We start from the raw sequence: 12175 nt of genomic DNA on the forward strand, positions 1-12175 counted from the left end.
TAGGCACAATAAAAAACCTATTCGTGTATATATTTATATTGGATATCATACTCCCATTTTCTGGCAATGAAATGTCAGTATCTACACATAAAAAATGACGGTCCCGACCACCGAAAATGTGCTCGAGCCGCCACTGGACAATAGTTACAAAGTTATAAAAGTTAGTACAATAATTGGTACCAATGACATGTCGCTGACAGAGGCGGATTTGCAGTCTTGGTCGCCCTAGGCCCCAGACCATGTAGCCGCCCCTTTCTCAGTACCCATCATATTGACCAGGAGTATCCAAACTTTTCAGTAAGTTCCTAGGGTCAAAACCGTTTTAATTTTCCTGCCATTATCATTCATGGTTCATGGGGTGAGATTTGTCCAAGTCTTGGCGGCGGATACGTCAGCCCACCTTAACACTTTCACTTAAACTTTTCTTTCCATCCATATCTAATTATGCGAAATAACACTTTTTACGTGAGGTATCGTCCACGTCCTGTAAAATATTTTAATTTTTGTTAATATTGCAGTACATACACGTCGCGTCACGAATACCTTTAAGAAATTAGAAAAACGCTCGTTAACTCGCTGCAATTGCTGTACGCACACTGGCATGACTGGCATACTGACCACTGCCGGCACTGACTGCTGTCGCCTGTCGCGAGCGGGTGCGTATTTCCAATCCCTACGCGGGTTTGTTCCTCTGGAACGATTTCGGTCGAAAAATGGACAACGGACCACTTTTATTTTTCTGCGATTGATTTCGGTCCAAAAATGGACCACATTTCCTACCATTCGTAAAACATTTATTGTAATTATTTAAAACATTTTCTTGGCCAGCCGTTTATTTTAACACGGAGCTATTGCAAATTGCAATGCTTTATCTATTTTGACCATAGATGTCACAAATCCAAACTCCGTAGGCTACTTTAGAACAATGCTAAAAAGAAATAAAAATCCTTTGCCTCTTAATCCTATTCCTACGTTCCTCCACCCCCCCCCCCTTTTTCATAGATTTTAACTAAAAATATATATATTTTTATTTTTTAAAGAAAATACCTCTATAAAGTCACACTTTATTAATCACTATCATCAGTGGAAAGTTCATAATTGGCATAAATAACATCTTATTATTGTATTATTTTATAATCTCTGATTTATTTATTTATTATAGCTTTTGTAAGGTGATTAAGAGATCAAATTGGAAAGTGTGGCGAGCGATATGCTGAAATACGCCATCTCACGCATATTATAGCTCTGTGTGTGAACACGCTATTATGCATAACAATACCTAACGAGGTCACTAGCGCAACTGAATCACGGTAGGGATTGGAAATACGCGAGCGGGCGAGCGACGGAGCATGATAGGTGTGGCGAGGGCGGCTGCGGGGCGTGGGGGCGCGCTGTGTGCTGTGTGTGAACTCGCTCTTGCATATCGCTATTTCGTACGTACAATATTTAGATACTTAGGAAGTAATTTCTTGTTATAATCTGTGACTTTTTTGTCACGATTGGCCGCCCCTAATATCTGGCCGCCCTAGGCCCGGGCCTACATAGGCCTAAGGGCAAATCCGCCTCTGCTGACATATATACATAGGAGGTATATTATACATTTTACGGTTAAGTTACATTTTTAAGTTAAATTAATTAGTGTGCTGGGGAAGGAGAGAGGTGTGTGTGAGTGTTTGTGTGTGTACGTGTGCATGTGTGTCTGTGTGTGGTTGTATATGTTATGTTGGCGAATTTAGTGTGCTAAAAAAGTTTTTCTTAAATAGAGGGAGAGAATCAAAAAATATATCGGTACTTGTGCTTGTTTGAATTGAGTTGAATGTTTGAAGGATGCGAGAAATAGGGGAATTGGCTGCAGCGTTTGTATTATTACTAGTTGTGTAAAAAAGGTTGGTGTGTCGAGTTCTTTTAGATGGGGAAGATGATAACAAGAATCTCCAGAGAATGCAGAGAATTCCCTGGACCCATATCCGTCGATGCATACGTACTGTCTCCTATTCCTCAGATAGGTGGCAAATTTCCAGTTGAAGTGTGAGAAAATATTTCGACACAGATTTATATTTAAATGTTTAAAATTAAATTTTTTAAAGTTCGATAGTAAGGGTTGTCCTGCGTGATGATGGTTTTCACACATTCAACGCCTGCTGTAGTGTGTCCTCGAAAGGGGTGCCGAGACCGCTAGCGTGCGATGGTGATGGTCTTCTTTGACCAATGCTTCTTCGCTCCATTTCACATCACAGATATTTACATTGCTTAGCACTAAATTAAGCGTGTTGTTGTACAGCATTTTGATTATTTTTCAAAAACTTTTTTCCGTTTTCTTCGCTTACTAAAGGGTCAAAAAAACTTTGACATGTTTTAAGATGTCTTCTAAGTCAAATTCAGTATGTGGTTATTTAATACATATTATCGATTTCTTAATATTTGTGTGTTTAAATCATGTTCTCATGACCTCAGTACAGGTCACCCTAGTGAGGAGGACTAAGAAACATAATTTACTATACATATTTCACTATCATATTTTGTATGTATGTACAATGTTTAAATAGTCACTATAATAAAAATAAAAAATATTTTTATTTCATTAAATGTTATTTTTACATAGTACATCTATTGTATATTACAACTTTATATATAGTACTAAACCTTTATTTACAGTTGCAGAGAGGGAGATTAGACAAAAATAATATGAAAATTTTTGTTGTTTGATGTTAGTTGTTGGAGATAATACTTGTGATTGGTTCATATTCCTATACAAAATATTATAACATAATATGTATGTTATATAAAGTTATTACTAATAGTTCTAGAAGAATTTTACTCCATTACTTGATGGATTTAAAAACTAATTCCACATCAGTCACGTCCGTGCTGATGGAACAGCTGAACACATGTTTCTGCATTATTTCGTATTGCGTCACCATAAGTCTGATAAAACCTACTGGGCAAATCATTTCCAGGTTTTTTCCAACCCCTGGATTAAATTCAAATGTTCCCCAACATCTCCGGTCTCTAGCTTAGGACCTAACACAAATGTATTTTCAAATTTATTTAACTTTCAGTGAATATGTATGTAAAAGTACTATATTTTTTTTAAAGAAAGAAACGTTCCCAAGTTACGAATAACTCGACAATATTTGAATACTTACTAGCATCTTTAAAGGAGGAAAATATTGCTTGTGCAGTGATGGAGCATGTTAGCAGAGAATAGAACATGGCTGGGAACCCGAAGCTTTGAACCGCTTAACAGCTAAAGTCGCATATATTACCGTTACCAAAAAACGCGATTTGTGAGCTACTTGTGGCGAATCAACGCTTGTATAACAACCCTAGCGTATACACTACCGATGAGACATTCATGAATGAGCCACACAATTGAGCTAGCTCTTTTTGATGAGCCGTATTCGTACGACTTCTGGTAAACCGTACCACGGCTCAATAGAACCGTTACTTTTTTGTATCAGGAGATATTTTATAAAAATAGCGCCATTAAAATTATCCAAGTATTAATAATTACATTCTCAGAGGCGTGAACTACATCTGACAGTCCGACATTTGAACTTGGAAATGTGTACCTACACCTACTAACTAACTCGCATCTTATTTTTCTTGTGATACGAGGTGGCGTACTAGTACCAAGATTCGTAATATCATTCATATGCTGGGAGCCGTATGTCGTGTTGGGTGAACATATCATTCACATTGCTTATACGATCTGAGCTTACGGCTCCCGTTCAAGTGAGCCGTCGTTCAATTGAGACGACTCTTTGAGCCTTACGAAAATATTGAACTGGTACCGTAACTCCCGCTCTTAATAAAATGAGTCATGACGCATCGCTGGTACACACTAAGCCTGGTTACCGTGTCTGCAACGGTTAAGGTTACAGTTCGCAGATGAGTTTTTGGCTTAATCTTCCATTTTACCAGCTCGTGGTGAATATGATTACAAGGCTGACTAATTAGTCTAAAATTACTATGTAATTACCAAACATGTAGCTTTCTAATACGCTCATTAACAGATAATCACCAATTCACCTCTTTACTTGCAATCAACCCAGATCAAGTTACTAATCATCTGTTATCATTTATCATCCAATACTTAGTGCTTATCACTTAGTCATATCAACACATACCGAGTAAAGGCTTATTTGCAATTGTTATCAAAGTTATAAGCCATAGGACAGATAGCACCGACAATACCCCTCCGCTAAGAGCATAAATTGTTTACATCTGAGTGTTGTCGTTTCCTGTTCACAATTTATCAAAAAAAGGAAATATTTTTTTGTAACATCATGGGCAACAGGCAATTAACCGCTGGTTTGACAGAAGATTCTTTGGATGATTACGTTGATCTCACATATTTGTCCAGGGCAGAAATCCTATAGTAAGTATGATTTATATTTATAATGCCAAGTTGCTGTGTAAATATTTTTAGTTTCAGACACTGAGACATCTCCTCTTGTCCTAATCATTTCCTATCGATAAGGTGCGTCCAGAAGTCCAGGGACTTCTTGTCTCTAGAATATCCGCCAGTATTTTGTGTGGAAGTCACTCTTCTGGCATCCGGAGTACATGTGACTTTTCTATGAAGAATAGCAGGGATTTAAAAAATTTCATTTCTTTGTAGTCTCTTGAAGCGTTTCCACTCGATCGGTCCTGAGCTTATGAACCATGATTTCAACTATAGGTTTCCCAGAGAGGCAGTTGTTGAAAAGTTTCCTGTTCTGAAGGTAAGTGCTTTTATTTATCAAATGTGTACGATTTTATACAATTAATTAAGTACAGTGTTACAATACCTTCGGAAGTCAGAAAGTGTAATAGGTCACACAATGAAAATAATTAAACAGTAGTTCCAGAGAGAGGTCGTTCATACATCATCTATGAAAAATCTTACTTCTCACGAAATGTATGAAAACTTAAAAGATACTAGAATGATGATGTCATATTAAACCTCGTGCTGGGACTACTTGGCAGAATTAAGAAAAAAAATTATAAATGGTATCCTAAAAAAAAGATAAATGAATACACCATATAAAAATACTTCTTTCTCTTCTTTTTGATCCATGATTAGAACAAACCATTTAATGAAAAATAGTCCTTTTACTGGAAGTATTGTACCAATATTTTTATTTGCACAAAATTAAAGCTTTTTCCTCCTTATACATACAACAAGTTTGGTCCTGCTATGTTTTGTAGTCAAATGAGTCACATAATAAATTAATAGGTTGCCCATGGGTTGGCCTTGTTTTGCAATGTCGCTGAAAAATTATCCAACCTAACCTATAATATTCAATCTAACCTAACCTAAATCCTAATAATAATCCAACCTAACCTATAATAACCTCAATCATAAAACCATGTCTACACACATCCAACATACCCACCGTTTTTATGATAACTTGTAGGAAGGGATTGAACAATGGGTATGACTTTAGAATCGGACGGCCGAGGTGGTGGCTTCAGCTACCGGGAAAACCAGTCGTATGGAGTCACTATAACTAATGGTTATTAGACGCGTAATTCGAATAATGCCACTCATTTTCTTTTTAATTTTTCCAGTTCAATCCTTTTCAAGATCGAATATTCCATGTGTTTTCATCTAAGAAGGACAACTGTTTTTCTTTCGAAGACATGTTGGATTTATGCTCGGTGATGAGCAACAACTGCCCAGACACAGTCAAAGCTTCATGGGCCTTTAGGATTTTTGGTAATTGTCTTGTTTTTTTGTTAAGCAAATGAAATAACAACTAACACTAGAAATCAATAAAAGTTTTCATCCATAGAATTTCCACGTTATTTAATATTTTGTTGACTGTTTCCAGATCTTGACGATGATAAACAAATAAATATTGAAGATTTGTGCCAGACCATTGATCGCCTTACTTGGGACAAAACTGAGCCACAAAAATTCATAGAAAACTCGGACAAAGTCAAAATTGCCACAATTGTAAGTTACAAACTTAATACTTTATAATTGAGTAATTTTTGTTATAAGTATATTCCTACTACACAGGGGATCTAACCAGCCAGATCTAACGGTCAGCATTTCATCAACTGCTGACTGGGCCCCTTTGAGGACCCCCCCCATAGACCGAGCCGCCGAGAAGGGGGTTTGGGGAGGTAAACGGGCCCGAGCAATCACAGTACTAACTGAATATTTAAAGCGCCCTTGAGATGATTTTGTCGAAAAAAAGGCGCTACACAAATTATTACTAAGTTGCATACCTACAATAAATTAAAAAGTTACTTGAAACATGTACTTTACATTGAGTTACAAAATAAATAGCTTTCTTTAATACTAGCTTTGTCCCAGATACACTTCCACTCCCTTCACTCTCGTCTCTTACTTCTCCAGTTGGGGATGCTATAGTTCCACAGGCTCTGAGATTATTGAGTAATATATGGACCGGTCGGTGGCCGAGTTGACATCGCGTTTGGGTCCCACCCAGGCGTAGGCTAAGTCCTCCATCACAACACAAGCAACAATTTACGCTTACTGTGGTGGTGGTAGGAGATTTTCAAATATTGTCAGGTTTTTCGTAACCTAGGAATATTTGTTTTTTGTTTTTTAAAATAAAATAAAAAAATCTCTCTAAAAAGTCTTTTTCATATTTCTGTAAGTAATTATCTACACACTAAAAAATATGTAAAGATTTAATTCTTATGACTTATTATTTATTATATACGAGTATATCTCCGAATCACAAATAAGTGTCAGGGAACTGTCTTGCATGAACCCCATAAATAAACATTTTATAAGGTTTACTGTTTCTTGTAGGCTTTCAAAATGTGCCCCCAAACTCAGTGCGCCCATGAGTATTTAGCCTAAAATCCAAAATTATTTTTTTTTATGAAAAATACCGCGCTACTGTTCCTCTAATGTGAATTTTTTTGCATAAAAATTACATTCAAAATAGACTGATTGTCCCCCCCCCCTCGCTTCCACCCAAAGTTTTCTTATGTTTGCTGACTACATTTGAGTCTTAGTTATTAAAAAATATTATTTTTAACGTTAACTCCATACAAGAGGCCCCAGACAGAAAAAGTTGTGTTAATTTGATTTGTTTTTGCTGCACCACACAATCAGATTTCTGCTATGTACAAATAAATTATATTATACTTGCAATATTTGTATCATTATTTATTATTGTATTCCAGCTTTTGAATGAAATGGATCTTCAGTATATCGGAAGTCTGGGCCCCATAGAGTTCAACCACCTTATTACCAAAATGCCCGAATTCAAGAATTCCTTCTACTTCAAATTGTAAACAGATGAATTCTTATTATAATATCGGATTGAACACAAATAAATAAATAATATTACATATTGAAGCTTTACCAAAGAGTCAACTATTCATTTAGATATAATATTTTACAATTTTATTTACAAAAATTAAAATGTACTCTTTTCCTGATAATGAAAGTAGCTATTTACAATGTATTTTTGTTGTAAATTATTAACATTAAATTTAAATCCTAAAGTGAATGTCTTTTTGTTGTATTTTAACGTTTATAATTAACTGCAGGATCTTTTGTGTAGCGTGCTTTGAATGAATTATCTGTATTTTCTTTTTTCATTAAAGTCGCTGGGTTTTTATACACCACATGGTAGAAGGGAAAATCCAAATATGTGCTGAAAGGAAATTACAAAATTAGTAGCAAAACTGTAAAGATAAATTGCCAACTATTTCCTATTGTTGTAAAACCTTTTAAATGTAACATTGCGCCCTTGAGGTGATTTTCTCACGAAAACGGTGCTATATAAATAATCCAATCATTATTACCTCAAGCACAAGTTCCTCCTTCAAGTAGTAAGTAACAGTTAGCCCGTCGTCCCATGGGTCAATAAGCAATCAACATAAACGGAATGCTGCAAAGACCCTGCGCAGAAAGGTTCCACACTGAACTGCGCTGCAGACTGTTATCTTACTAAAGCAAATTTAATTTTCGGCGCAGGGTCTTACAGCATTCGGTTTATGTCGATTGCTTACCGACCCGTGGGACGACAGACTTATATTATGACAAAGGCAAATACTGAAAGTATCTTCCTGTCTCTCATTACCAACCACATGAGAAAGGGTTTTTTTTATAAATCCATGTTTGTGAAATAATTTGCTGCTTTGTGTTTCCCTCTGCTACAACATCCTTCAAGATGGTTCACTCAAACATTTCATTTAAATAAAACTTTCCAGACAGCATCCCCACAGAGAGGAGCTTCCGTTTCGATTTCACATAAAAATACTGCATGTTGGAGAAATGAGATCCCTAAGGCGTATGTGTGGTGAAACCATGTATGACCGTGTGAGAAATGTGGAGATCCACAAAAAATGCAAGGCTGATGTAAGCGTAATCAGGGACGGGCATGTACAGCGAGTGAAAGGACTGTAAAGAGAATATACGACTTTAATGTTAATTGTAGAAGAAGTCGGGGACGTCGGAGGAAGACTGACACACTGATCAAGTGAACCAGATTCTTGAATCGGGCCATGTCAAGAGTTAGAATAATAGAAGAGTATGTTTGAATGTGAACGAGGCAAGGTGTGTGCTAAGACCAAGTTGTTTGCCAGTCCGTCCTCTCTGCCTACTGCGGAGAAACGTTGTTATAATTAGATAGTTAATAATTATTATTTTTAGGTTATGTTAGGTACCTCGTAAGCTCTGGTGGTGATTGCCATGAATTGGTTTTCTTCTTGAAGAAATCTAATGGGTGCCCGCATTTAGGATACCCTCTATAGTAATTCCGATGCATTTGACAAGCCTGAAATAGTTAAATCTATTTTGTGAAACATCAGCTTAGGGGTGTTTTACAAACCAAATCATTTTAAAGAGGACATGTTTCAATGTATTTTTGCACACCGATAGTATTAAAAGTTTCAAAAAAGTTAACTAGTTTGGAAAATCCGCACACAGTCCCCACTTACCACGCAAATGCCTAAAGATACTGGGTGCATAGTGACTTTTATAATTCCGCTGCATGCCAAGGCTCTTTAAAATACAAAACTTGATTTGAAGTTCTCTATCTAATGTTTAAAAGAATTTAAGTCGCACATGCACAAAATAGGTTTTTAGGGTTTGCTTTGGGTTATTTTAATAATTTATGCGTATTTTATAACTCCACACATCCTCCCCCCTGATATGAAGCGAATGGAAAATTTGAATGATTACAAATCAAAAATAAAAATCTAGCTGAAAGAGATTAATGAAAAAACTCTGAAAAAAACATTAAAAATGACGTAGAAAACTAATAAAGCAGAAATGAATAACTTTAGTCCGCCTCAGCACAGGTCACCCTAGTGAGGAGGACTAAGAAATACAATTTACCATACATATATTTAATATCATATTTTATACGTATAATATTTTGTAGTTGCTATAATAAAAAAATCTCCTAACCTTCAAACTTAAATTTGATTGAGAAAAATGGATTTTTTTTTCTATGCATCTTATTATAGTTATTATTTGGGTAAACATGTTGAATTCCACTGCATGCTCTTGATATCAACAATATCGAATGGAGACAACTATTTAAAATAGGTTTTTAGGGTTTAGTTTGGGTTATTTTAATAATTTATGCATATTTCCTAACCTTCAAACTTAAATTTGATTGAGAAAAAATTGAACTTTAATGCATTTTTAACCATCTCCCACCACATAAATAATTATTACTTGTAGAAATTAAGTTGAAACCAAGTGCAATTTATATATATATATATATATATATATTTGTATAAAGCATACTTTGAGCCACATTATATACACTTTTTTTTTAATGCCATTTTGTTTAATCAACCCTTAAAAACTACCCCCTCACAGCTATATACGTCTATGATGTACCGTTTAAAATATATATCGATACATACATCTAGAGCATACTTTGAAGACATATTTTTATTCTGTACAGACGATAGTTTGAAGACAGTCCTCAATGTATGCGTTATATATAATTTCCCGTCGTGGTCTCAAACAATGCTTTTCACAGAGAGGTGTTTCGTGTACATATAGCATACTTTCGACCTATGGTAAGTAGGAAACTTCCATTGGAATAATGTGTAATTATTAATATTCTTGACGCCAGATGGCACAAATAATAATATCAAATATGTAGATATTTACGCGCTGTGAATTTGGTACATTATGATAAAGTAATGTTTCGTCTTCAAGTCAAATCCTTTATGAAACTTATTCGCTGAGTTTTTCGAAAGATAAAAGAGTGAAAAATTTCATCCATCTCGAAAAAAATAATTTTCAATACTTATTGTTAATTTTAGCTTTTTTATGGGTACCAACAAACTTTTACCCATGGATAATAGAAACAAAGCGGATATGGCATGGAAGCGTGCCAACTGTCATCGAGCTTAGACCATACTGCACGGGTTGTACGTTTGGTGACTATGTAGGAGTGTAGATGCAGGGTATTGTTAAGTTATATGATGTTGGCGACACTACACACAAACTATCAACGATTAATGGCCTATCTTCCCTGTTCCGTTACAAATTTTGACTTATCTGTTAGGTAGGTACCTAAATGGCTTTACCCATAGATAATAGAAACAAAGCAGATATGGCATGGAAGCTTGCCAACTGTCATCGAGCTTAGACCATACTGCACGGGTTGTACGTTTGGTGACTATGTAGGAGTGTAGATGCAGGGTATTGTTAAGTTATATGATGTTGGCGACACTACACACAAACTAACAACGATTAATGGCCTATCTTCCTTGTTCCGTTACACATTTTAACTTTTGTGTTAGGTAGGCACCTAGATGGTTTTATCCATACATAATAGAAACAAAGCGGATATGGCATGGAAGCTTGCCAACTTTCATCGAGCTTAGACCATACTGCACGGGTTGTACGTTTGGTGACTATGTAGGAGTGTAGATGCAGGGCATTGTTAGGTTATATGATGTTGGCGACACTACACACAAACTAACAACGATTAATGGCCTATCTTCCTTGTTCCGTTACACATTTTAACTTTTGTGTTAGGTAGGCACCTAGATGGTTTTATCCATAGATAATAGAAACAAAGCAGATATGGCGTGGAAGCTTGCCAACTTTCATCGAGCTTAGACCATACTGCACGAGTTGTACGTTTGGTGACTATGTAGGAGTGTAGATGCAGGGCATTGTTAGGTTATATGATGTTGGCGACACTACACACAAACTAACAACGATTAATGGCCTATCTTCCTTGTTCCGTTACACATTTTAACTTTTGTGTTAGGTAGGCACCTAGATGGTTTTATCCATAGATAATAGAAACAAAGCGGGTATGGCATGGAAGTTTGCCAACTGTCATCGAGCTTAGACCATACTGCACGGGTTGTACGTTTGGTGAATATGTAGGAGTGTAGATGCAGGGCATTGTTAGGTTATATGATGTTGGCGACACTACACACAAACTAACAACAATCAATGGCCTATCTTCCTTGTTCCGTTACACATTTTAACTTTTGTGTTAGGTAGGCACCTAGATGGTTTTATCCATAGATAATAGAAACAAAGCGGATATGGCATGGAAGTTTGCCAACTGTCATCGAGCTTAGACCATACTGCACGGGTTGTACGTTTGGTGACTATGTAGGAGTGTAGATGCAGGGCATTGTTAGGTTATATGATGTTGGCGACACTACACACAAACTAACAACGATTAATGGCCTATCTTCCTTGTTCCGTTACACAATTTAACTTTTGTGTTAGGTAGGCACCTAGATGGTTTTACCCATAGATAAAAGTAACAAAGCAGATATGGCATTGTATTTTTTCACAATTTATCTTTAAAAATAATATAAGGTATATTTGCGATACGTTCCAGATTGGAGGGTACTCTCAGTATTGCCCTGGTGTAATACCATTATTCAGAATTGAAAATTTGATTGAAATGGCTTTAGCCGTGTTTGGTGACCAGGTACTTCCCCACCTTTCTCTTCCACATCTCCTTCCTCTCTCCAATACTTTTAGCTTATCAACAAGCAATTTCGAGCTACCGGCATCTGTTTTTCCTCCATCCTATAATCCGAGCCTCTTCAAGGCCCGCAATAACAAATCCCTTCCTGCAGCCCCTACCTTATTCCGCCTCACAACGCCGCCCAACCGGGTGGTGACATAGTTCCCCTGTCTGTACACTGCACAGGCAGGGACGCTCTTGTGAGGTGTTACATATATGTATATAAA

At 36.4% G+C, this 12175-nt stretch overlaps 1 protein-coding gene across 1 annotated transcript; it reads left to right on the forward strand.

Annotated features, from left to right (window-relative positions):
* The first annotated feature begins 4198 nt into the window (after window positions 1–4198).
* Window positions 4199–7325, forward strand: LOC149418455 (calcium and integrin-binding family member 2-like). The gene is made up of 5 exons (XM_089638503.1): window positions 4199–4381; window positions 4625–4727; window positions 5557–5704; window positions 5820–5944; window positions 7156–7325. Exons 1-5 carry the CDS (start codon window positions 4290–4292, stop codon window positions 7264–7266), a joined length of 579 nt encoding a protein of 192 aa, XP_089494629.1. The 5' UTR covers window positions 4199–4289; the 3' UTR covers window positions 7267–7325.
* Window positions 7326–12175: the final 4850 nt, after the last annotated feature.

This window comes from Hesperophylax consimilis, chromosome 13 (assembly GCF_061612785.1).
Source record: "Hesperophylax consimilis isolate HC1 chromosome 13, BYU_Hcon_1.0, whole genome shotgun sequence".
In the NCBI taxonomy this organism is placed as follows: domain Eukaryota; kingdom Metazoa; phylum Arthropoda; class Insecta; order Trichoptera; family Limnephilidae; genus Hesperophylax; species Hesperophylax consimilis.